This window comes from Serinus canaria, chromosome 1 (assembly GCF_022539315.1).
Source record: "Serinus canaria isolate serCan28SL12 chromosome 1, serCan2020, whole genome shotgun sequence".
NCBI lineage: Eukaryota > Metazoa > Chordata > Aves > Passeriformes > Fringillidae > Serinus > Serinus canaria.
Genome location: NC_066313.1, coordinates 90,429,166 through 90,456,682, shown reverse-complemented (window position 1 = coordinate 90,456,682; position 27,517 = coordinate 90,429,166). Strand labels below are relative to the sequence as shown.

The following is a 27,517-nucleotide window of genomic DNA, read 5'->3' as shown; positions in this document are numbered from 1 at the left end:
TCACAACAAACCCTTTCTATTTAAAGAAACTTCACAAGACATTTTTGCATGGCTATTGAGTGGTTCAGTTTCAGCAGAAGGGTTGGAGAGCGGCCCTCTATCAGATTGTGTGGTAATGTAGTGGTAAATCCACTTCCCTCACACTGAAATTCAAATCATAAGGCAGATAATACACTAGAAGTCAAAATTCCCTCCTCCAGACTAAAATTACAACTCTTAGTCCACTGTGTCAACCTACAGAGGGGATAAGATTCCCTTGAAGCAGTCAACAGTTATGTGATAAATTATTTAGATGGGCAAACCTACTTTTCAGCATTTTCCCTTCCTCTGCACCATACAAGGACTGGGACATCAGCTGGTAGCCTGATCCACTGGTGGCTGCCTTTCATTTGGTGTCCCAGTGCTTAGATTACAAGTGTAGCATAAGCAACATGAATTTGTCCCATAAACCCAAGGAAATGTAGGCACTTAATACACAAAGTAACAGTGCACGTAATTCAGTCTAAAAATAATCCCATCAATTTAGGTACAAAGATTTTGTCTTAACACAATCCAAGGACAAAAATGATAGAACAAAAGGGAACAGGCCACCAACACTGAGGTGGGCAGCTATGGTCTCTTAAAATGAAGGGTTACAAGTAGTTTTTGATGATTAATTAAAACTTTGAAGTCAAGACAGTCTTCAAATATACACTGTGATCAGAATTAATCATATGGTTTCGTTTCTTTGAACTAGAATATCAGATTGTAACATCTTTCAAGGCTTAGCTTGATCATCTTTCAAGGCTTAGCTTAATTTCAGAAGTAGCTATGATTTCCTGAACAATTATATATAAAATATCTTAGAAACTTTGTTCAGAAACTGAGCTCTTCAGAAACTGAAAATTGTACTTTTGATAAATTCAGATGCTCCGGTTTCGTCAAAAAGCTCTAAGCCAACGTCTCCATTCCTCCATGTTCAAGGCTGCATTTACAGTGAGAGTAAACATACATATATGCATATATATATATACACACATATATGATGGAAAAAATCCCATCACATAACTTTACTGTAAACTTAATAGAACATCTGACTTTGAAACATAGTAGAAAGGGAGAGTTTTCTTTTTCAGATGGAAGTACAATTGAATGCCTATAGATGTGTTGGGGCTAACACATCTATAGGCAAGACCCACACCTCAAGAAACATAGAATTACTTAGAATACTTTAGATACATCTGAATGTAGATAAAATTACAATTTTGCTACCTGCTCAGCTATGAAAGATACAGCATGACTCATGGAGAAGTTCTATGGATGAGACTATGATATGGGTCAGATCAGACAAATGTAACAGACCTTATGTCCTCAGGCAGCTACAGCCAGGCTAGGAACCAGCAGGCAAGAGGATCTCAGTCACCTGAATTTTTTGCTCCATTCATTTTCTTTGTTTGAATCTCTTCCTTCAGGCTAAGCAGGCTTATTTTGCCAACTGCACATGAGAGCATTTGAAATAAATTCAACATGTTCCATTTAGCACTCTCTACAGAGTGATAATTTTTCTTTGCATTTTCTTCCATTCTGGAATGACGTCATCTTTGTTCAGTTTGGATTAATGGGAGTTTTGCCTTCACCTTCAGCACTGCAAGCTTCTGTTAATGTCTTTAGATAACTGAAATGTTGCATACTAACATTGCTGCATGTTACCACAACCTTGATTGTACACCTGTCCTACAGCAAAACTTGCTTGTATGAAATACAGCAAATTTGCTGTTTAACTAATGGTTACTAAGTTTAGTTAGATAATGGAAACATACACTAACTGCAATTATGATATGGATAAAATTGAGTATACTTACACGTGGACCAGGCTGCCCAGGTTCACCCTTGTCTCCTTTGAAACCTGAACCTGGCAATCCCTGGAAAATAAACACGAGATTAAAAATATTGCCAAATTCCAAAGTAAATTTGCTTTTAAAGAAGAGATATAAAGATATTCAGTGCTATTATCAGAGTCTTTAAAATTTTTATTGTAGTATAAAAAATAACTCAATACTCACTGGGAATCCCTGTTCGCCCTTTTCACCAGGATCACCCTAATGAAATTATTAAAAAAATGTAAATTAGAAATCAAAAACTTAAACATTATTCATTTAGGTTTTAAATAATTCTTCATTTCAGCAAGAGCACATTTAATCCTGTTCTCCATTTCAAGAGCTGTGCCAAATCATATGATATGCAAGAGTTTAGACAAAGGTCAAATGTGAATCCATTAAGCTAGTTTATTTTACTAGCATATACTGCTTTGACTGCTTAATTCAGTAATTGAAAAATTCATTAGCACCAAGATTTCACAAATGTGTGTATGTAAAGCTGAGTACATGCTTCTTAATTCAAACTTCCCAAATATTTTTACAATATCATATTTTTATCAGTCCTCCTTCCCCAGAAAGTCATCTGCTGCTTACTTATTTATGCAATTATTGATGCATTTACCATCTATTGTGTATTTTTTAGAGAGACTTCTAGAATGAAAATTAAAGTTCCATGAAGTAAAGCAGGCAGAAATTTTTGACAAGTTTGTTCTAGGTGACTTTGTATTTTCTTTTTCCTGTTTCACTTCTATTTGCTAATTCCTATAGATTATACTTTAATGAAAAGTACAAGAAGTTTAATCATTTAACATCTCACCTTTTCTCCCTTTATGATTTCACTCCCTTTTTCCTTCATATGAGGTGCTGGTCCTGGGGGTCCTGGAGGGCCCCTTACCCCTTGTTCTCCCTGTCAACAGCAAATACAAAATTGTCCATTGAAAACAGAATGACACTGAGATCAAATATGGCTAAGACCAGTAACATTAAAGAGAACTACCACTTGCTTTTAAAAATATAGCTAAATGGATTCTTTAAGAATTCTTTTTTCAGCAAAATCAGCAAGACAAAAGGTTACAGAAGTCAATCCTGTGTAACTGGTTACCAGCAGAGACTGCCCTGAAGAAAGACCTCTGAATCTACTCTTAAGGTCAAGACTGATCAACAAAATATCACAAATATACCCAAATAATTATAGCAACAGTACCAAAGTTTTATAGTGCCTCCTTCAGGAGGAAGGAAATTAGGAGGAAAGAGGTCAGGTACAGAAAGTCAATGGCTAAAGGAAAAAGTTACCCAAAGTTTACAGAGCTCCAAAAGCTTTATGGAGGTCCATAAAGGCCAACTTCAAGATGGTAACTGAGGATGACTTTCTAGTATGCATGTGTCCACTATAGAGCCAGAGCCTCACCTCCTTCTACAGTGCAAAAGCTCTATCTTTAACAGTAAAACACCTCTGAACAGACTCCATAAATTTCTGTCAAGCAGTAATGCAAAGCAATACAATTTATCTTTAGCTACAGACAAACCTGAGGAGTCCAGGAAATCTCCACACACTCCTATGTTATCTTTTCCAACATTTTTCAATAAACTTCATGGTAAAAAAATTGATTTCAACAGTGTGTCATGTTGCAAAATATTCTGTCCATTAGGAATATTGACTCAACAATCTATTAATAAGGTGGTGGTTTAAAAAAAAAAAAAACAACCCTACCTAAGTAATATAATTTACTTACACTGCAAAAGCCCTCTGTCAATGACACTCAGGAAAAGCTTCTGGAGAAGTACTCAGATACATAATGAGTTTACTGAATAGCCCTTGAATACATGCAGTCCTTGGCTCCCAGAAACAGAACATAAGGCACTTTAGCCTAGACCTCTCAGTGTGAGAGGAAACAGATTAAAGCTGACATGTATTACCTCCCATTTGATGCTGATTAAGAGAATAAATGGGATCCTGGAGCACATCTCTTGGTTTAGATTCACTCAAAAGTAAAACCACTCTGTGTGCTCAGAAACCTCTTCCTGGTTGTGCCAAAACACAATTAAAGGGGATAACTGAAAGATATGCTTCAAATGTGTGCATTACCAAACCAAAATAAGGCAGCCAGGCCTTAGAGTCCTACAACAATTAATTCTGATCATTCTGAACAGCACATTAAATCTCATCCCTTAGAACTAAATTGATTTTTAAAAAATCTCATGGTGAGTCCTAATATACAGAATAAATGTTTCCAGATCTGCCCACTGCAAATTAAAGCAGCTTTCCAGGCACAGCTGGAAAACAGAATGGTGACCTAAATTAATGTCAGGTATAACATCACCATTAAAAAAGTCTGTAGCTTCTCATTACTTTCCATTTAGGTGTAAGTTACAGATTTACTCCTGGCTTCCAAAAATCACAGCATTGATTTTCTCCATTGATTGATTTCAAGAGTTTTCTTCATTTAAAACTTAGTATCAAGAATATTTCTAAAGGTTGTTCTCTAGAAGTTTACAAGAGACCTACCTTTTCACCTTTGGGACCCTGAAAGCCCAAGCCCATGTAGCCCTGAAAACGTAAATTACACACACTTAGTCAATTGTGTTCTGCAGTGCATACATGCATATATATAAACATATGAAAGTATTATGTACTCGTCAAATGCTAAGGGAGAATGCAAAAGACAGAATATGTCTTTTAAATGCATGTGTGAAACAAATAAATTATCAAAGTCCTAACTCCCCTGCTGTTTTTTAAGCCCTGTGTCACAGCAAATTGTGAAAAATCAGATTGAAATTCATCAGATAATTTTATTGTCAATATGCTCTTTTATCCAACACTTAGTGAAAATTTTGACATTTTAAAATTAATTCAAATAACCAGAGAATGGTGTAATTACTACTGATTTGATTAAATGACATAACAGGGCAAGACAAATTAAAAAAAAAAAGCTGTAAAAATCTCTCTTAATGTTTATTAAGACACAGAAATAGATCCCAAAGTATAAAAAAACCCCACACCTTTAGGACCTTTAGTTTCCACAGTTTTGAGGATCTGGTATGCAAAATAAATGAATAAATGAACTTAATACTTGTATTAAAGAATCTTACCTTCTCGCCTGGAAGTCCTGGTGGCCCTGGGGGACCCTACAAGATAATAAATTTTAGCATCCTCAGGTACAGAGTACACTAAGTGGAATATTGACTTATTCTAAGAAAACAGCAAAAAGGCAGATCTTTTCATTAAACCCAGTAACTTCATTTTGCTCTTGCTGTGCATAATTCACAACTTAGAATAAAAAAATAATAACAAAGAGAATCTGAGATATCTCATTAATTATTATAACAACAGATGGATGATCACGTGCTTCCACAGTAATGCTCAGTGCTGCTACCCAAAAGAATAACCTCAGCAAAAGTTTGGATTTTGATCTGGATGCTTGGTATGTAGTTTATTTTCTATAAATTAAATTGGGGAAGAGAGGAAAGGATGACCAAGGATAGTTAGTCACACCCCCACCAAAATACCCTCCAAGAGGGCAAGAAGAGAAGAGGACTGTAGGAGCAGCTGCTGAAAAACCACGTTGCCCAGTAATCTCTGCCATGGCAGAGCTCAGAAGGCTGAACATGAAGTCTGGAAACACACCTTATCTTTCCCAAATCCCAACCAAGATCTGCTACACACACCTTCCAGAACATTCCTGTAATAATGATCTCTAAGCAAAGTGCAAATCACCATGAGAGGAAACTTACCGGCTCTCCCGGAGGGCCCATTGGTCCCATTGGTCCCTGAAACCCTGAAGCACCAGGTGGACCCTTTGAAAAATTCAAATGACATCATTAGAAAGTGATACTTATATGGTGAATTAGTGATACTGATATAATTTTTGTTGAAACTAGCTGCTATTCCAACATCATTTTTACTTACAGGCAGTCCAGGTTGGCCAGGAAACCCTTTTTCACCTTTTAGCACACCAGGAGCTAAAAGACCAACCACTTCACCTGGATCTCCCTATAATAAGAATGGAAAAAGAGTAAGTCTTGAGCATGAGTTCAAATACACTCAAACCCACCAGGAGATTAAAGTTGTAGCTATGCATACTTTGGAATCATTTGGCAAGCTGACTTTAAAAAATCACCTTATTTCTTTTAATTCAGCTGAAACATAGAGATATTAACAGTTAAGACCTTAATTGGCAAGTGTACTCTAAAGCAGCCTGAAGAGATTTCAGTACCAAAACTATCTTCATACCTCAATTCCTGTATTGTAATGGGTAGTCAGAATGATTTTTCCATGACATCTATCACTACTACAATGTAACCACAAAACTGGATCATCTGGCCTGGCTGCTGAGAGAAGTGGTAACCTCACATTCTCTTTCCCCTGCTGAGATCTTCATGCTTACACCTAATTTTGACATAAAGGCTATTTATGGTGTTCTTTTTGTTCAGGAAAGGAACACACTTAGTCTTTCTTTAGAAAACTATTCTGATTGCCATCCATTTCTTTATGTCCCTTCTTTTGAGAGTAAAAATCCAGTTTTTCCTGTGTTTTTGCACAAAGTTACAATATTGTAAATGATTTTATTTCAGTTCTGTACCTATGCATACATGCCTAGGGGAGAAGCATCTGATACTTCAGTGTTTCTATAATGAATCAGTTTATTCCATGTGAGAGTAAGAGAAATGGACATTTTAATAACTTGGGTTGTCATGGCATTACAAATCTGAGATTACTTTTAGACTTTTATTTAGCTTACAGTTCCAGATAATATCTATTCATTTTAAGACAAAAAGCTCTTGGATGTCATTCAGTGCTTCATTCTCCAGTTCACAAAAGGCACTCAGATAATTAGTTAGTTAGTCTGATTTTTTATCTACATGAAAACTGTCTAGTGTGTGTTGGATGATTCTGATGTTGTGGGGCGTATGTGGGACCTTCTTCCACCAACATTATCCATGTGAAACTTTTTAGATAAATCAAATGTTAATATAAAACCAAATGTTTGATTGATAAAACCTATCTAAATTTTTATACCCAATTGGGTAGCCACCAGAGTGTTTATACATAATTAATGACAGGTACTGCTTCTTTTCTGTTGTAATCCATATAAGACTCACCCTTTTAAGACCTGCATGGAACAACACATTTGTTCAATTGTTTTAAAGTGAGGAGGTCACCCCACTACCTTTATTTGGTGAGGTGGCAAAACAGAGTACAAAGTGAAACAAGGCAATACAACTTTTCAGTCCTTAAGTAAAGACTGCTGCTAGTCTTAAAGGGTGTAGAGAAACAAGTTCTTATTGTTAGAAGCAGAATATAAATACTCTAAGAGTAAAATGTACCTTCATTCCAGGAGGTCCTGGAGGTCCCTGTGGAAAAAAAAAAAAAAACATCGTTGTGGTTATTGCTTCTCAATATTGTATATATTACATCTTAAACACAGTATCATTTTCTATAGGTATATTTGCATTTCAAGAGTCAGACTTAAAAAAAGTGAGTCAAGCAGGAAAGAATCTACTTACTATACTTCCAGTCAGTCCTGGTAAACCTGGGGGACCTACTGGACCTCTTTCACCCTAAGGAGAAGAGACAAATTGGTTTTGTTTAGGGAACATATGCTTGAGGGGTTTTTAAATATCAACACAAATATGCTGTTATAAAATATGTAAATGTCACCTTTGTGCCATTACATCCTGGAATGCCAGGTGGACCAGGAGGGCCATCTTGTCCAGGAATGCCCTGCATGAAGAGAAAGTAAAGAAATTAGCAATATTAGGAATAATCCAGATCAGAAGTCGCAACTAAAACTTTGATGCTCCTTGTAAAAATACATATATTTAATACATACAGGAAGGCCTGGGTTTCCTGGGAAGCCTGATACTCCTGGGGGGCCCTGCAATTGAGAAAAACACAAACTGAAATGACAAATCCACAAAACAGCAAGGACAAGCTGCAGCCCACTTTGCATCTCCAAGGCTGACAGCAAAATCAGTAGCATTTAAACTTCCTTGACAACATAATTCTAATCTTCAAAACCTCCTTAATATGTCACTTAGTAATGAAAAACTAAAAGTAACCTTTTATATTTCTTTACCTTTTTAGTAAGAACTAGATCAGAGCCTCATGTAGAGGTAAAAAGGAACTCACAGGTGTTCCCTTCTCAGAAACATTGCTCCCAAAATGAAATTTACTGTAGGCATCTCTTCACAGCAGAAGATAATGTTAACACACTATAAAGATGCTTCTCTGTCTTTCATACTCTTGAGTGTATCAATTCATTCTTATTATCAAAAATTCTACCAGGCTGACATAATTCTTTCTCCTTGAACAGCTTTTCAGTGTGATGAATCAGGCATTTAAGTTGGCACATAATTTTCATCCTTTCATCTTACTTATCCATGCAACATTTCCTAAAACATGTATTATGAAGCAGAAAAGATGTACAGGAATCCCAAGCTCAGAGAGTGTATTTGCTTCTTTCAAACTTCATAATTGCTAAAATACATTTTACTTACTCTGCAGCAAACAAATACATTTGCCAGGAGGTGCCAATTTACATTAACACTCAGGATACCCCAGATCAACATGAACATCATTAATTGAAATATGGATTTCTTGATCTAGCAGAATATCCTCTCTGTAACACCTCATAAACTGCAGTTAATGCAGTAAATTCCATTTGCTGCAGCAACTGCAGGCAAATGGAGAACAAAACTGAGGTGGCATTTTGAGAATCTGTGAGCAAAAGGGTGAATAGCTGAAAATGTATGCATCATTACTGGCCAAGTCATTTGAATCCTATTTCATCATGACATTAGGAAACATGAAAATTCTCAGAAAGAGCTTGGCACCTCAAAAAACCCCAACAGGTATGGCCCTGGCCAATATAATATACTAAAAGAAGTGATATATAAGTGCCCCATTTAACAGAAATTACCACAGGAAGATCACAGATGTTCAGAGCCTCTTCTAGCAAAGTTAAGAAATCTTTGTCCCTGGCTTTAATTTGCTCTGTATCTTTTCAGAACACATATGTTAATGACTGGGTCAGCTTCTCTGCTGGAGTGCTTCAAGGGTAAATGGCAAATATAAAGGAGATTTTGCCAGAGGAAATAAGGTTGGTTCATTCTGAATTTGGGAAAAAGCCTTTTGGTATGTCAGGAAGATATGAGAGGAACACTAAAACCTGTGCTGTTGACACAGTGATAACTATCAGGTAACAGTGCAAATTAATAAAGGTACTGGCTGTCCAATGCAGCAAGAACTTCAAAGGTAAAAGTGAGAATTTTGAAATTATTGTGCAGCTCAAGAGGATGTCATTCATTAACTCAGAGACATCCTCTTGCACTTGAAGGCAGCCCTAACCAAAGACATCAGAATTGCAAGAAAGTAAGACAGAACTCACTCTTGTTCCCTTTGTTCCTGGCAATCCTGGTTCTCCAGTATCACCCTGAGAAGTAAAAGAGAAACAAGAACAATTTAGAGAAATTTTGGGACAACAATTTAGGGAAATCTGATTGTTTTGAATACTAAAGCAGAAGTTCTTACCTTAAGCCCTGGTGGCCCAGGAGGACCTTCAGGTCCTTGCATTCCAGGAAACCCAATCACACCCTGTAGACCCGGCAAGCCTCTCTCTCCCTGTGGAAGAAGAAAAACTAATTAGCAACTACACAACTGAAGCTCCTTCTTCAAATAACTCACATATCCCATTTCTGTGCTTGAGGAACGTGTTAAGTGGCAAGAAGCTAGATGTGACAGCAAAGAGTTCATGTTGGCACTGGAAAGAAGGATTATTATAAATAAAGAAATATTTACATTCAAGAAATTTAAATAACAGATTCAATATTAGGTTCAATAATAGATTGGCAGGGCCTGAGTGTGGCATAATGCAAAAGCATTCTTTAAATATTTGTTAACCTTTTTTTCTGGATAGCACTCTTCACAGAAGATTTATTCTCCTGGTAACAGGAAGGTCCCTTTCCCTTTCATAAAACCTACCTGCATTCCTCCAGAGGTGCTTCTAAGTCCCAGAAGAAAATCTAACAGCTCAAATCAGCAACTAAATTACTGAAAACCATAAATATCAATGTTTGGTCAACTAGTGTATGAATGATAAATGCCACTCTTCTAATACACCACTCACAACAGCAGGTTTTGGAGACCAGGTTTGTCACTTGGACTTGAATTTCAGGGTGATTCAGAGACAGGGTGCTTCAAGACACAGGATCTTCCTAAGAAGCTGAACACAAAATTGTAACTGCATATGTGTCATCCTTTTGATTCTATTTTAATGTAGGGGACAACTGCGCTGTCCCTCTCCCTACAGCTCCAAACGTATTTAAATCAGGTAAATCTAGAGACAGAAAACCTATCCACATTCTAGATCAATACTGCAGCTATTATACATTCCACTATATTTGCACTCCCAGTGAAACCAAGAGAAACACTATCTGAATAAAGGATGCAAAATCTCTAAACACATAGGGAGAGGGGGGGAAACTTATGCATGTCAATCCCTGGAAACAGCAAATCAAGCAAATCAAAAGCCACTGGTTCCATGCAGGAAGTAACCAGAGTTGTCCATTCAAGGCCTGATGTGAAACGAGCAGAAACACTTCATCCTGTCAAAACCTGTGGGAATACTGGATGAATAAAAGGTTATGAGAAACTGTGAAAAGAAGAATTTTTACAAGTTTGGAGAACAGCTAAAAACATGGCACCTGCTTTAGAAACTCAAAATACAGTCATTTTCAAAGGATTGCAAAAAGAAAATAAAACTAATAATGTTCAAAACACATTAAAGGACAGTACAGAGACTTAAAGATTTTCAGCAAAACAGTGAGAGATGAAATTGCAACTTGTAATTAAGAACCAATTTAGTATTTGATTTCAGGATGGCAATTAAGAATAGACTTTTCTCCTGTTTGCTGAGGACAAAGATTCCCAGAAATATGCTGGCTACTTAGAGGTCAGCTGAGGACTGAGCACACATGAGAACATCAGAGTCTTGGAGAGCTCATTTGCCCAGGAAGTATAACAGGCATCTTGCAAAGAAAAAGTTATGACATGCAGACAGAGGAAACTGAGTGATAACCAAGAGACATGGTGTTATAGTGTCAGAAGATGAGAGGAGTTGGAAAATTTGTGGAATTACTGGGCTGATGTTTTTTATTTCCTTGTCCAGGATTTTGTTAAAATGAGGAGACAAGGGGAAAGGGACATTATTGATGGGTATGAAGAGCAGGGCCAGGGAGGGAGGGAGAAAACTCAAACTGAGATGATAAGAGCATGAGGAAGTAAAATCAAAATAACATTCATTTATTTATAATTCCTGATAGAAAAAAAATATCCTGCTGCTTCTCCTCTCCATCCTCCCACAAAAATAATTTTTTTCAGTATAAGAGTACTTTCTGAGGCAAACAGTTCCTTGAAGTGCTGAAATGGCATGACCTCTTCTATTTAATTCCCAATATTCTTTATCATGGTTTGAGAATTCTTTACTTGGTTTGAGCCAAATCTGAAGACATGTGCTAGACCAGAAAACAAAGCAAAACAAAGCTAACATCAGAACAGCTGGAGAAATATGTTTCTAGGTCAGCTGTAGAGGTACAAAGTCCAAGTTCTAAAGTAACTAAAATTGTTTTGAAACATATTTGAAGGAAGAATGCATCATGATGGAAGTCTTTGAACAAATGTTGAAATAATTAACAATCTGAAATATATCTGTAAAGTTAAAGAGTTTAACATAAACCCATATTTTGACTGCTAATTTGCACTGCTGTCACAACTGATTTTGTGCTTCTACAAAATCAGTTGTTCTGTCATTCAGAGCAGAATTTCCCACTGAACCCTGGGCACTTGCTCTCAGGACCTGCTGCGAGACAGGCTAAGGAAGGAGAAGACACTCAAGTACATACAGGAGGCTCTTCCACTGCTGAAGGAATGTACAACACGTGCAAATGAGAAGAAAACGAGATTATTTTGACAGCCACAGAGAAATATGGCCCCTGTGTACCATAGCTGACTCAATCAGTAGTGTGTACCATGCCTGACACCTTCTGCTCTCAGAGGTTCTGCCCCTGACATTTCACTACACTTTGAACCACTGCACCCTGCAACACAGAAAAATAGTCTTTCCTCCAGTTAAGTTAAAACTGAGGCTTACAGATCAGATTTTCACTTGGTCTAAGGCTCCCTTAGACCATTCTGGAACTGTAAAAGGGCCTTAACTTGCCTGTAAATCACTTACTAAGGGAATGACTGCTTCAGCTGGCCAAGGAGGTTACCTAAAGGCTTAAAATGCATAAGAACTTGCAACTTCCAAGGCAACTACTATCAATTCTCTTAAGGCTATCTTCAACCTTCCAGGCTGCCCTGCCTGAGGGGTAAAACAGCTGGAGGAGCATAACAAGTCACTTTGAGCTAAGATACATTTAAGTTTCCCTGGAAACATTTTTATTTTCCCTACTTAAACTGTTAGGCCAAGAAGAAAAACGAAAAACAACTGGCTATTTGTCCAGAACTTCTGGACACCCAGTCAAGGTACTGGATGTTCCAAAGCCTGGAAAATATAATTCCTGAGCACGTGGAGGTCTGTACCACCCCAAAGCCTGCAGACTCATGATTTCCCTTTCTGGAACTGAGCTCATCTTTTTGCAAGAGGGAAGGAAGGAAGCATAAAAGACACTGAACATGTGAGAGCTGCTGGATCCCTCTCTGCATTGGCTGCTGGATCCCTCTCTGCTGGATCCCTCTCTGCATCCCTCTCCACCTTGGCTGCTTATTCTAGCAGGTAATAATGGACTTACAAACTGCTAACACCTCTCCTCTACTCTGCCTTCCCATTTGATTTTACTGCAAAGTAAGCTCAAGGTAAATAGTCCAAACTAAAGATTGTGTAAGAAGGCCAAATTTCTGCAGTTTTAGGCTAGACAATTAATGGGATTTAACTTCTCTATGCCACCCGTGGACACTCAGAGAAGTTAGGGCAACCTATTCCACTGAGACCCAGTAAGAGACCTAGGGATGTGTCCTGGGTTCCATTTCCTTTCTTTAGTCCAGGCATCAGTCTTCCTCTTTGTACAACAGCCTTAGAAAACTAATGGTGCCAGCACTTGTAAGGACTAACAAATAAAGCTTTTACTTCAATACTCTTGTTTGAGTTAGTACAAACTTCCATCATTTTTTTTTTTTGCATCAGTGATACTACACTAAATTACAGTAAAATTCTGTCAGAGAACCTACACTGAACTAGAGAGTACAGAAACTCTACATTCCTTAAACTGTAAAGTCCTGTGACTGAAGGGTATCCTAAAGTCACTGAGTAGATCAGACCCCACAGACCACTGAGGTAACAACAGTTACACTGCTGCATTCCTGCCTGAGGTGGCTTACTTGGAACTGCAGGATCACATGAAGCTATCACTTATTATGCTGTACAGAACAGACATAATCATGTCCTGAAGGTGCCTTGCCTTGCAAGGAAACACTTGATCTGCTGCATCCCTCCCCTGCTTGCCTGCCTGTTCCTTTCTCCATTCAATATTCCAGCCAAACAGCCCAACAGTATGTGCTTGTGCTACATTTATGCTGCAACTCATTAAGCACATACACTGCATCAATTGGCAAGCACCAGGTCATCACTGCTACCCCACTTGTTTTTTACTCAGCACTGAGATTTCTAGCTGTGATGCATGAAGAGCATGAGACTCTGACTGCAAGGGTTATGTATTGTTCAAGTTCCAATATTCACAGCTGCAAAATCTTGGCAAGTAATATTGAAAGAGCTTCTGCTTCTTACAAATCAATTCATGAGACTCAAAAATTAAAACAGATGTAACCATGTCATCTGTACCTCTGCTGATTCAATGCAAGCTGTCAGAAAGCACAAAGGAGAACACATTACTCAGCTCACAAAAATGAATATTCTGCCACTCAACTGCTGAAAATGTGGAGGTGCTACGTAAAAAGACAGCAAGTGCTCAGTCACCACTGCACTCATTTAATAAGCAAAATGTCTGTGTTAGCTCAGCTTTTGTGAAATGCCTTTGCATTAGGTAGTTCAAATTAAAGTTGAATTGACTTCTAAACAGACATGAACCTAAGAGCTTAACTTAAGCATGAGTTGATGTTTTTTTCTGATACCTACCCTTCCAAATTAGCCATGAAATGCTGTTTGGCACATAGAACAAGCGCAGATTGCTAAGCAAGAGAGTCACAAAAAGTAAGTCATTTCAGAAGGTTCAGCTGTAATATATCAAGGGCTGAGGGGGAGGAAACAATCACCACCCCATTATAAATTATTTCCCCTCTTACTTTGCCTAGGGACTACTGGACTGGGAGGTTTTAGGCTTGAGAGACTGGTAACATGGATATAAATCAGCTGCTTCCCAACGTGTGGGCTCACAGGGTGTCTGTGTCTGCACAAATATGATGTTCTCAGGCTCTCCAGAGACTCAGGCACATGGTGAATAACAATGTGTACATCTTCCCAAAGCCATTTGAAAGATGCTTCCTTTCTCAACATTCACCTCTGCCAGAGATCCCCCAGCAGCTGAAACAGCAGGACAGACACGTGTCTGTCCCTCAGCTGAAAAGGCACAGAACTCAGTCTAAGGGAAAGATGTCACAAGGCAGCTAAACTGATCTATCCAGCAAAGGTGGCTCTTCTTTTAAAGGGATGGTGCCACCTCACCCTTCTTTACACCACCAGGTATGATTCCCTCAGCCAGTTCAGCTCACTAAATTTACTCCCTTTTCTCTAGTGAGTGAGCTTGGTCTGGTCTCTGTGAGCTGAGCCAGGTGGCCATGCAGCTGCCAAAGCCCACGTGAGGAGGACACAGCAGGACACAAGGACACAAGGTGGAATGGCAGCTAGAGCAGTTTCTCACACCAGCACAGTGGGGTTTGCTGGAGCTCCTCCACCACAGCTCCTCAGCTGTGCCTTTGCTGCAAGGGAAACTGAGCTGGGAGCCAACAAATCCTTGGCCTTGCCAGAGGGCTGTCTTCAGACCACTGTCATCCTGACTCCAACGTGTTATAAACTCAGAATTCTTCCCACAAATGCACGTGCTATCCTGTCCCCAAAATTTAACATTCATTGAACTGAAATTCTACCAGGGGCATATCTGCCAAAGAAATGCACCTGTTTCACGATGAAAACTGACAATGCAGTTTCCAAACAGAGTAACAAAAGGGCCTGACTGTTAACAGGAAAAGCTGCCATTCAAAACAGTCATCACACCTTGATGCTCCAGTGTGACCTCATAAAACCCACAGCAATGGACTGCATGGTTTCTACCCAGACTATCCCCAGCCACGTGAGAGATGAGTGCAGGCTCTGTATTGTTCCTTCAGCTGATGTAACTGCGAGCACCCAGTGAATTGGCTCCAAGGTGGTAGAGCAGTAATTACAGCCCAGAGAGTGAAACAGCACTGTGCAGCCTGAGCGTGGCTCTCAAGTCACAGTGTTTCTCCCAACACTCTTTTCAACATGTGTTAGTGATTGCAAGTGCCTCAGTGTTACTCACTGTTACATTAGGGAAGACACAGAGAATAGCCATTTCTTTAGTAAAATGGTATTTTTAACCACCAGAGGGAGCACTGGCCCAGAATATATTTCAGGAATAAAATAAACATGTACAATAAATGTCATCTGCTTGTCCTCAGCTGCACTTAGCATTTTCAGTATTTTATTGAAAGTGTGAAGTGGATATCAGTCAAGCAGAATTACTGCTATATGCTTACAGGACATGTGTCCTCAAATGCACTGAGCATGTTTAACATTACAAAATTCCCACTGCACATTCTTCAGCAGAATCTATCTGCACCACTGCTATACAATTCTGGAGCCACACAAGTAACAAGCAATTAATTACACAAACATAACTCTGCAGACATGCAAAGAATCTGTGTAGGAGCTCTGTAAAGATCTTGGCTCACCCAGAAGTTTTGGGGCCGAGTTCCTGACAGTGGAATGGAAGAGGGGCTAAGGCAGAGAGAGGGGAGAGAGTCAGCAAAATCTGGATTCTTGCATTGCCAGGAAGGCTCTGAAAGAGCTCAGTCCCATGAAAACATGAGTGCAGCACTTTTGGCATGACTAGCAGAAGGAGCAGCCATGAGAGTTTCACACTGCCAGCACAGCCCCATGGTCAGGCTGCCTGAGGCCCTGAACTACCTCAAGCAACCAGGACTGCCCTACACTATACTCAGACATGTGTGACAACACAGGGCCACCCCAAGAGCTGCTGGGGAACAGCACTCCCTTCCTCATGACCTCTTTGCCGTGGTGCTCATTCCGCATCTCCTTCTCTCTTTGCTCCCTCCCCAGTGACTTTCTCCGGTGGGACTCCTCCAGTGCCACAGCCAAATGGACTCTCAGAGCTGCTTTTTGAGGGGAGGACACTGGGAAGCAGCTACTTATGGTGCAAAAGCCAGTGCTGTACCCTTAATTCACAGGAACCCATACAGGTTCATATACCATGGGGCAGGCACCCTGATCACCAAATCTCACTGTGTTTTTTCACTCCCTGACATGATCACTCTTCTTGCTATGAAAGTATCCTTTCTCAAGGGTCATGAATTCCTAATGCTGAGGAACGTCTGCAGCTTGATCCAAGATGAGCCCAAACCTCCAATATTCACTGATATAAACATTTCATTAGAGGGCTTTTCAGGTTTAAGGTTAAGGGACTGAGCCGGGGCTTCTGCCTCCTAAATACTAAGGAATGTTTAGAGCAAGAGCATATTTTTGTGGCACCTCATGGCTGTACAGAACATTCCTCAGGAAGCTGCTAAGTGTTTCCCAGGAGTACAAAAATAGAAATAACAATCTTTGATTATCCTTTCCCCTACATATCAGTATCTATGTGCTTAGCTGGTGCTCAAGTGCATGGATACACAATGTGTCTCAAAGAAATTCAGAAGTTGAATAAGAAGTGAGTGAAGTAAAATTAACATTCAAAAGCCAATCATGGTTATCATTTAATTGGCGCCAAGCAATTGGTTTCCTCATCAATTGTATCAACATCATACAATTTCAGTTAAACCAACTCTAAGTAAGAGCTGTTCCCTACACAATTCAGAAGTCTTCTTCATGCAATTCCTCTTCTTCCTTGACCCACAGTTATATTCCTCATTTTCCAAATGTAGTAGTAGTCAGTTTTTTCAATGCAGCTGCCCAAAATTCACATTTTAGGACTTCTTGAGCCATGAAGCTCTTACCTGAAGCTCTCAATATTCCTTATATTTGCATGCCTTTGGTTCATTGTGCGATATTGCATTCCAGCATAGATAAATGTTACAGATGCAGAAGTAGCTGGGATGCTGAGGGGGTACATATTTATTCATAGCATGATTGAGAGCATGATATATGAAGTACAGAAGTAGAAAATGAGAGAGAAGATGACTCACAGCAACTAAACTTTATCTTCAGCTGTGGAAGTCTGCCTGCACAGAGTTTGGCAGTTTAACACCAAAGTATGTGGTTCATTGTCTTTTTGTTTAAAGTTTCCTTGATTTAAAAAAAAATGAGAAAATAACACAGCTTATGATGTTTCAGAAGGAAGTCACACAAACTTCTTTACAAAGGTACACATGAGGTTCTCCAACTTTATTTTAGTTTTTAAATCTTTTATCACACATTGGTCAAGGAACCTCTTCTCATCAGCTGGAGTCACTCAGGGGAACAGAAGAACCTCAAAGAACCACAGGGGAAGAGGATGTTTGAAGGACAAATGTGTTTGCACTGGAAAAAGAAAAAGGAAGTTCTATCACCTGCATACAGGTTGAATCAAAAGGGTGCTATATTTCCCACCCCTTCTAATCATCTGTTGAACACATTAGGTCTGAGTAACTCTTCCTTTGTTTTATTACACATTGTATTAAATCACTTCCAGTGTTGAAGGTCCAAGAATATAAGGGGTAAAAATGTTCCACACCCTTCCTACTTCATTAATGAAAATTATTTAGCATTTGTTTGCATTTGGCATTGTTTAAAGGCTCAGATTTAAAGATGAAACAGCAGGGGGGAAAAAGGGTCTTAAACTTCTCTGGGTTTTTAATTTATTTTTGTTCAGATCCTAGACTGGGAATGAAATGTGACGTTACATGCAAGTTTTACTTACTCTCTTGCCAAAGGTTCGTCATGGCCATATTTACAGAAAATAATCTCTTCCATAAATAGTAAAAACATGGGCAGCTGGTCCTAGACAGTACGGACTGCAATAAAGTTCTCATAATGAGGTACTCAAATCTTGAGGGCATGTGACAGACAGCACTATTTGAGACAGTGCTAGTCTAGCTGCTTTTTTGAGTCAGGTTGGAAATGGCATTTCTGAAGATTAAAACATTTTGAAAGTTCCATATGAGTAAAATGCCTTTCCACAAAATAGAGGAAATACTCTGGCTTCTGACTTTTAATCATGAAAATATCACAAGGCAGACAACACTGTGCCTCAAAAGTGTCAATCAGTGCTTCTTCACTTAATTGTCTCTTGACTCAACCAGATCCACTGTAAAACAGACACGACAATATATATTTTTGTAATACCTCCAGGGTTGTTCAGCCTAAGTCAATAAAGCTAATAAAGACACAATAATTATTAACAATAATGAAAAGTATCTTTGTTATTTTGACGTTCTAGAGGATGTCAGTATCTTTGTAAGTGTCGGTGTACACCAGAAGTTGGTGTATTGCTCAGCAGGTAGCTTTACTGTTTTTCTGACCAAAAAAAAGGGACAAGGACACGTAAAGAGGCCGGTCAGAACCAAGGACATCCGTAATGTCTGAGTGCCACCCAGAGGAGCCCGCGGGGAAGTGACACAGCCCGGCTCCTGGGACACTGCCAGCCCCGGGCACAGCCCTGCCCCTCCCGCCCCTCCTGAACGGAGCCCAGCGGCACACAGCGGGCCGAGGCAGGTTTGCCAGCTGAACTTATACCCTGGAGAGTTTCACAAACACCAGCTTTCCCCTTTTTTGATGAGGAAAACGGGGTCACTCAGCTCTCCTGCCTAGACACCGATGTCACTGCATTTAATACTAGAACTTCCCACCGAGATTCTTTTACAGGAATTTCACGGGGCTGGATGTGTCCTTGCTGGATTTCCAGCCTCTATTTCCACACTTTCAGACAGAAACGAAGTTTGAGTTGAGGTGTTGTGATCACGTCCTTAACTCACGATCCCATTAAAGGTGCTGCGATACAGATGGAGGCAGCGCTGGTTTCTCTGTTCATTGCTCGCTGTACAAGCCTTTGGAATTCCTCCCTTTATTTCACCTAACTACTGACATTGGAGCCAGAGGGCATTTTAGACTGCTCCTCTGTACCAGAGTCCCTCCCCTCCATCACCACCACTTAAAACCATTTATTTTGCAGTTCTGCACCATCTTTCAGATTCTGCTTGCCACTCGAGCAAACCTAACAAAATTAAGGGTTACTAAACCCCCTGAAGGCTTTAAGTATTCTGCTAACCAGCCATGAAATGCTTTTGTTGCATGTGTTTACAGTCAGTGAGAAAAGAGTGAGAGAACACCCCATTTGATGCTGGTGACTGTGCTCACTCACTCAGCTCAGTACACTGTGCACACTGAACTTTGACACAAGCCTTGGTGAGAATTATTTTTGTTGGCATATCAATACATTTAAAAATGTTCCAGATGAACTTCGGTGGAAGCTGTCACATGCTTTCTTTAAGAGCTACAAAATTTATGAGTACGTTTTGCCATTATAATCACTCTTAAATATTCTAAGAGATATAAACATGATTTTCCAGACAGGAGTCAAAGTTTCTTTTCCCTTGGCTTCACCTTGATTTTGCTTTTCTCTTGCTGTTAAGGATTATATAAGAGAACACTTCATTACTGAAAGTTAGTCATTATTTTCATCATTTAATTGAACTCTCTTTGCTATGTTATCAATACTTCAATTAACTATTCTGTAGCTCTTTCTCAGGTGTTGTAGTTACTTGAAAAGAAATGTAAATCCTCTTCAACATCTCTTAAAAACATCAACTGTTTTTGCTCCTACTGTGATATGAAATTTCTTTTGTGCTTAAACTAAATATGTTCTCCAGCAGGTTAGAAACTTCCCAGTGTGATAAAGTGCTCCACTATCACTCCTTTAGCAGCTACTTCAGGTTTCCTCTTTGAAAATCCCACTTTCATGCTGCTTCTTACTGTTCTGTCTCCTTCCAGGCATATAGTGTTACAAGCTTTGCTATTGCTGCTGGAAGGGGTTTTGAGTACTTTGTATAAAATTTGGCTTTTTACCCTTCCTTAATGAAATCCAAACTTTGAGAAAATCCAGATCTGCTTTTCTGAAGGCCAACATCATATGGCCAGATGTTTTCAGTGACTAATCTTAGTTATGACCTTTCTCTGAAAGCATAAGTCTAAAATCTGAAATAAGAAGTAGCTGAGAGAAAGGAAGCAAACAACTAACTACCATGAGGTATGAGATTTTAAAAAAAAAAAAAAACATTTCCCAAACAACTTTTTGCTCTTGGCTAAAAAGACCATAAAGTGATTTAAGAAGACTACTACATACCATATTACTATGGTTCCCTAGTGATAATTATATATACCCAGGTCACTTCTTGTGGATATTGCTATAGAGAAAATGTACACAGAAACTGATTATTAAGTGCATCAAGGATTAAATTCTTGTGTGGGAACTGACATATCACAGAACTGTCTGATTTAATGTCTGTCTTGGTCTGAGATCCCAGCAAATACAATATAAATTGAAGAGCAGGATTATTTAAAGAAATTTAAAGGATTAACTACAAAATGTAGCTACTGCTGCATCCCAGAGTTTGCTGTCCCAGACTCCTAAATTAAACCAACAAACCCTTGCAGCATCACAGAGTTTTAGTGGGCAATTAAAGCACATACTGAAAAACTGCACAGGACAAACGTTTTGTAATCTGTATCTAGTCAGTAGATATTGACCCTGTAAAGGCATAATTTTAAATTTGGGAAGATTTCAAGCTATGCACAGGTATTGCACAGGCCTTGGGCAGCTCCAATTCCTGAGCCTGAAGACTTCAGAGAAGCAGAGATCTTACACATCTTTTCCTATCTTACATCTCATATCTCACACTGGAGAAACTTGACTAATTCATTGGTGGCTCACATACTTCAGATCAAGCTAAGGCCCTGCAATCCTTGAAGAAACCATAGTGAAGGCATACACTAACAGTTGTTGTGCAAATTCAAAATCCAGCCCTGTGAGCTTGTTTTATTCCATGAAGAATAGAGCCTGAGCTCATTGTGCCAAAACCCTTAAAATCAAAAACAGTGCATCTAGCAACAGCTGCTTAAAAGGTCATATTGTGCCAAATGAAATATTACTTTGTGAATACCTTCAGAAGACAGCTCTGAAAACTAAATATGAGCATGTCTAAGCACATAATACTACTGCTTTAAGAGCCCTCTTTCCATAGAGATAAATTGATCAGTGTAATCCACTGGTTTGTATTAATCACAGATACCCACTGTACTGAGTGCAAAAATGTATCTTAACATAAAAAATGTTGCCAGAGACAACTGGGACAAATGGTTCTGACAACTACTTAAAACTAAGAAAAGCTGATGGTTTCTGATGCCACTTAGCAGTTTGGTCTGACAGCTGGGAAAGAATAGAGAACTTTTCAACATTTAGCATATCGCAGTCAATATTATTCAAAGTTATTTGATATTTTGTCCTTTTCAAGAATAGCAGCCCTCTTCATGAAAAATTATGTTCTTTTCCCCTGATTTGAATTCAAAATACTATTTTTTCTCAGAGTAAAGGATAAATCAATAAAAATATACTACTGTCAAAGCAGAACTGACAAAAACCATTGTGACAATATCCCGACTTTCAAGAGTATTTATGAATCACAAATTTCCCTGTAGAACATCAGATCTGCAGCTGATCAGCACCTCTGCTTATTTTATTACTGTCTTCTGAGTCTGCCCTTTCCGGCATAATTAGATGATTTCATGTTATCTATTATCCCTTTCCAGACTGCAGACACATTTTGCCTCCCACATTGCCTGTCACCCCTCTTTCCAACTTTATGGCCATCTCCAGAGTACATTATTTGGTTGAGGTTTCCTTAAGGTCTCCCGTTCAAGGTCTTTCCAACTCAGGCATAAACTGGTGCTGGACTCAAAGTTCCTACAGCAGCCACTTCACAGAATCACTGGGTTGGAAGAGACCTTCAAGATCATTGAGTCCAACCCATGCCCTAACACCTCAACTAAACCACGGCATGGAGTGCCACATGGAGTGCCATCTTTTCTTAAACACATACAGAGATGGTGACTCCATTCCTGGGCAGACAATTCCGGTACTTTATCACTCTTCCAGTAAAAAACTTTCTCCTAATATCCAACCTATACTTCCCTTGATGCAGCTTAAGACTGTGTCCTCTTCTTCTCGGGGGATTTAAATAGGAACACTGAGCAGTGCTTACTAAAACCAAGCAGTGTCAATGAAAAGTGATTAAAAAAATGAGCATTCTTGATTCTAAAAGATATATCAAAGGTTGACTATGAAAAGATAGGTCTAATGATTACTGATTTGCTCCACTAAAGGAACTGACTTGTTGCCTCTGATACATTTTCAAGGAAACTCAAAGTGCTTAATAGTGATCTTCCTACTGACTGCCAGGGCTTGTCTCCAACAAGGGGGTTTATATTGTGTTAAATCATCAATATTAGAAACATTTTTGTTCTATCTTTTAATATGCAAAATGACAGAAAACCCTCAAAGGTCCCTGTAGTCTGGTAAACCTTAAAAAAAAAAAATACAAGGACACAGTCCACTGCAGCAGTCGACTCTTCATTACACAGAGGAAAGGCAGAAGCACAACACCCTGCATATACCAAAACCATCTGTGATTTTCAAGGCTGCAGAAATGTGCAGGAGAGAAAACACTGGTCTCTGCTTCTGCTGATGGCAAGCTCCAGAGATGTCCCACTGACTCTCAGTCTAAGTCAGAGCTACCTGGCTTCCAGATCCAAAACACCTCAAGCAAAGCCAGTCTGTGTACTTCTGCAGCATGGTCAAGCCACACATGGGTGATGCACCCATCAAGGCAAACAGAGAATTCAAATTTACGTAGGTATAATAATACAGATACAGTCTCAGAATAAGGGAAACAAATATAAGCCAAAATAACATTATTTGCTCAAGTTTTCCTGCTTTCAAACAATAAAAATGTCAAAACCAGCAGTACAGTAAGAGTTCATTCTATTCTTATCTTCTATCTAGCAGAGACTTTTTTTAAATTGCAATACTTCATGCTCAATGACAAAAGCATGTTTGATATTCTTGTTGGCTTCAACTTTCAGTGGGTAATGCTGAGACAGTGAAATCATCATAAAATATTTATACTAAAGAATGAGGATTTATACTTCAGTGCATTCTAACTTGATAAGTCTAAGAAGATTAATCATTCTGCATTACTTACAGCAAGGTTCCAGTGTTGGCTCCATTTACACTTGTTTCTGATACAGAGTAAAAGTAGTGCAAATGGTCATGAATGGGAGCAGGAACAGTTTTAGAAAAAGTGGAGAACTTTACTCATCTCTGTGCAGTCTTTGTTCTGAATGGTAATTAAATGCTTAACATGTTTTTGCTGCACACACTAACAGCTAGCACTTCTTATCTTGACAGCTGCTTGAAATTGTTCTCAAAATCTAGGTAGGCATTAAAGAGAACACATAGCTTCAGTCTTCTTCTGAGTAGCTCAGTAAAATGCAGGCAAGCATTCAACACTAATCACTTTAAACAGATCTCACACTTCAGTGAGGTTTAAGAGAACAGTCAAGTTATTATGCAGAAAACCAAATAAAAAGTATGAGGTAATAAACGAAGATGTTTTAGGCTAATCTCTCTAATGGAAAACAGTATGGTATTATTTATTATTTTAGCAATATTATATTTTTCTAAAATTTCTGTACCTTTTGTTTGGCAAATATGTGATATTTGACATTATATAGCTTAAAACAACAGCTTGGTGTTCAGTGTAATAATAGAGGCTTTATAGGATAAGGGCCATCTGTTGCAATTACACTCACTTTCTGAATTTTCTGAAAGGGATGAAAAACCTTAGAGTTTGTCAATTATATGCCCTTGATAACATATGAGTCATGTTAAAGGAGCTTGGCACAGAAATGCAATTTTCATGGAAGCAGTCTGATGAGAGAACATTTTAAATGTACTCTAAATATGGCCATCATATTGATGAAATTATTCTCAAAGGAGAGAGAAAAATATGGCAATGTAATTTACTCTTCCAAGTCTGAAATGCTCTTGGGTACTATTTCCTGGGCATTTCACAGCTTTTAAGTCAAATACCATTTTCAGCACTTTTTCTGATGAGATCATGAATATGATTATTTGGCCAAATGAATTTTAATTGAACCTCAGTCTGGAACTTCAGGGTCTGGAACTTCTTCCCACACTGCACTAGGAAATATCTCTCCAGATGTTAATAATTAAGGCATTAAAGAGTAAACCCAGCACCCACTTCCGCAGCTCCCGGGGCTCCCATGGCAGTGAAGTGGTGTGGGTGGATTGCTGAAGAGTGTGGGAGGATTGGAAAAGGCCCTTCAGCTTTTGTGCACTTCTGCATGACATGGAAGCCAGATCAAAAGGGTTTCCAGTGTAGGCAGAATGTTGGCTGTGGATGGTGGAGGTTAGAGTGGATATGTCCTCCCACATGAGAAGTGGAGAGCAGATGTTCTTTTATGTGGTCTCCTGGGGTACCACAAGAGCTGGGCATGGCAGCCTTCTCCTAGCCCAGATCTTGGCTAAAATCAGTCTTTCTAATCTGTCCTCTGATTAAGAAATATTCACATAGATTTTTGAAGTAACAGGTACCATTACTGACGTGTGTGCTAATGGGAACCACATTTAGCAGGGACATGTTTCAAATCCAAATGCATTTGTTGGAAACACCATTTAAAGAAATATTACAGAAGCAAGCAGGAAGGATGCTCCCCTTACTTTCCCTCACCAGGTTCTGTCTCCAGGCCTGGAACCAAGTGGCAGGCTATCCTTATTCTAGACAGACACCAAATGTAACAAATCAGGATAAAAAAAATTACACAGGGCTAAAGAGCAGGGGGCAGATTTTTTTAAAACAAAATTCAGTTATCTGTTCAAAATCTTAAGTATGTTTGAAACATAGTTAACATAATGAGCAAGCACTGATCTAAACCAGATTTATGCATGTTAAATGCATTCCAAAATACCTTCAAATGCCTGCCTTGACTATTGTTTTCTAGGTATAACTAGACGTTCACCTGTCCAGATGTCTCTAATGTCAATAACTACATTTCCTACCAAGTCTAAAACTATGTGAATACTTTATTATATACCTGCTTAAAGTCAGAGAAATTTGTGATGGAACCCATCAGGAAGAGTGGAGAGTACACTGACACACTGGAACTTAATATGCCTGCTGTTACTATGGACTGATCTTTTTCTCTCATCAGCATTTTTACACAGCCTGCATTAATGTGAGGTAGTTTTGGATTCTATCATATCAGACATATCTAGCATATCTATTTCTTTTAAACAGAACATTATGAGACGTTCTCTGGACTATGCAAATGAAAAATGCCAGCAAGAGCTCTAGCAAACAGGAACACAGCTGGAAATAAATGAAGCATAAGGCTTAATACTATTTATTTCCCCAAGGTATCATTTTTTAAAATTATCATGTTACAAGAAGCTGGCATACTCTATGAACTGAAAACTGATGTCTTTCAACAAAAGGGTTATAACATGTCTCCTTCATTCTACCGTGACTCATCTGTACTTGTTACTGAACAATAAGATCAAGCTATCAAGGAATAAATTCAGAGTTTTGAACCCTTCCCAAATCTTCGCTGTATTTGTTTTCAATATATAGTTGACATTTATTAAACAGACATTAATGGGTCATTAAAAAAAGAAGACTCCATCTGAATGATGCTCCGGACCTTGACACTTTTTATCTGTATCACAAATTCATCTATGCTCTGTTACAAAGAAAATTATCTTCTTTGGGCCTCCAATTAAGTAATTTACATTCCTAGTTCTGGAAAACACCAAAGAAAAGCCACCAACAGACATTCTTAAATCCATCATCTGTAAATATGCATTCAGACAACACAGAACACCAGCTGTCTATTTATTGCAAAGAACAAAACAATCCCCAAAACAAAAAGCAAACAACCCCCATCTCTTCTAAGTATTTCTTTGGGTGACCTAAACAACTTACCTCGAAACACATACCCAAAGCAACCACAGGATGAGAAAACTGGTTTACATTCATTTAGAATGGGAGATGTACAGCACATTTGCATGCACAAGAGAGCACATCATAGATTAAAATCTACATGCAAAATTGGAAGAGATAAGGAGACTGGTGGAATGTCTATAATATTTACAAAAGCAGGTAGTTTACAGGAGGAATTCACAGAGTGCTTAAGTGCATTGTAATTTTTCTTCACTGCAACTGCTTTGAAAGAAGATTTTAAAGTGCCTTTTTTTGTGCCTTTTATACAAGAAGTTTAGATAACTGAATGGGAACTTTAAAACTCATTTGCAAGGTTCTGTCAAAAGTTTTAAATGTTTTTTTTTCTTGACCTGCAACACTTTTCTGTATCTAAGTTGATCATTAACCTCCCTCTTAACTATTGCAAGTCTTTGCCTCCCAGGGCTAACCCTGGTCAGGGAACATTGATTATGATGCATCACGGCCATCCTGGAGAGCAGTCTGCATGCATGCTGAGAGGAGCATTTCTGAACTACTTGCCTCACTTCCAGAGGAGGTCAGGATGTCAAGCCTGCTACCCACTGAAGAGGCTGGAGATGAGGTGAGGGAAAGGTGAGAGTGATGGTTTAGCATCCCACTCGATGGGGAAGGAGGGAGGGCACGGCCACAGTAGGCTGGGGGCTTCACTCCAGAGTGAGGGCATTCACCTGCCCCCCAGCCCTGGCCCTCCTGCCCTCTGCAGCCACAGCCAGAGGTGGCTGCTGCTCAGAAACCCTGCTGATGGCACTGGCCTGGCCTTGGCAATGCCCCTGGCAGTGCAAGCCTTCACTGAACCCACAGGCTCACCTGGTTCCCAGGAGATTTTATACCCTGTGGTTGAAATAGGCAAGAAAATGAAATGGGACAGAGCTGGCTTACCTTTTGTCCTTTTACTCCACTGCAATCACATTTTCCACAACCAGAACATCCCTGAAAATAAAAGAAATTGAGAATTAAATGTTTGAACTGGGTGACAGGCAGAACACACTGCAATGAGCCAGGGATGTCAGCAGCTCCCCACTGACTGCAAGGCTGGTCAGAGCAGGCACCATAAACTTAAGCCCATACATGGGCTAAGTAACATGAGAGCAAGCAGATTAACTGGTGCACAGGTAAAATCTTACAGTCACTTTGTGTTACCAAAGATGCTCTTAAGAGCATCAGGGCTACTGTCTACTTTTCCTCCTCACAGTCACGAAGCAAATGGTAAGCAACTCAGAACTCAATTGCTTTTACTGTTGTAATGCCCCTCAGAAACAAACTATGAGGGAAAGAAGCAAAACATCTGTATCAGTGAATATTCCACCAACACACAGGAGATCCTTCAGCAGCCCCTTCAGGCCATTATTCAGAAGCAGTCAGGGACAGCACCTCCCCTGAG

The 27,517-nt window shown here is 39.1% G+C and overlaps 1 protein-coding gene across 1 annotated transcript in view; it reads right to left on the bottom strand.

Annotated features, from left to right (window-relative positions):
• The window catches only part of COL4A1 (collagen type IV alpha 1 chain), a 120,189-nt gene that overhangs the window by 44,943 nt on the left and 47,729 nt on the right, over positions 1-27,517 (bottom strand). The window contains exons 2-15 of the mRNA XM_050974377.1: positions 27,016-27,066; positions 9,388-9,477; positions 9,245-9,289; positions 7,688-7,732; positions 7,516-7,578; positions 7,362-7,415; positions 7,182-7,208; positions 5,764-5,847; positions 5,589-5,651; positions 4,947-4,982; positions 4,363-4,404; positions 2,674-2,763; positions 2,043-2,078; positions 1,842-1,901 (exon numbers count right to left, since the gene is read on the bottom strand). Coding sequence (XP_050830334.1) covers positions 1,842-1,901; positions 2,043-2,078; positions 2,674-2,763; positions 4,363-4,404; positions 4,947-4,982; positions 5,589-5,651; positions 5,764-5,847; positions 7,182-7,208; positions 7,362-7,415; positions 7,516-7,578; positions 7,688-7,732; positions 9,245-9,289; positions 9,388-9,477; positions 27,016-27,066 — 786 coding nt within the window. The remainder of the gene's footprint in view (positions 1-1,841; positions 1,902-2,042; positions 2,079-2,673; positions 2,764-4,362; positions 4,405-4,946; positions 4,983-5,588; positions 5,652-5,763; positions 5,848-7,181; positions 7,209-7,361; positions 7,416-7,515; positions 7,579-7,687; positions 7,733-9,244; positions 9,290-9,387; positions 9,478-27,015; positions 27,067-27,517) is intronic.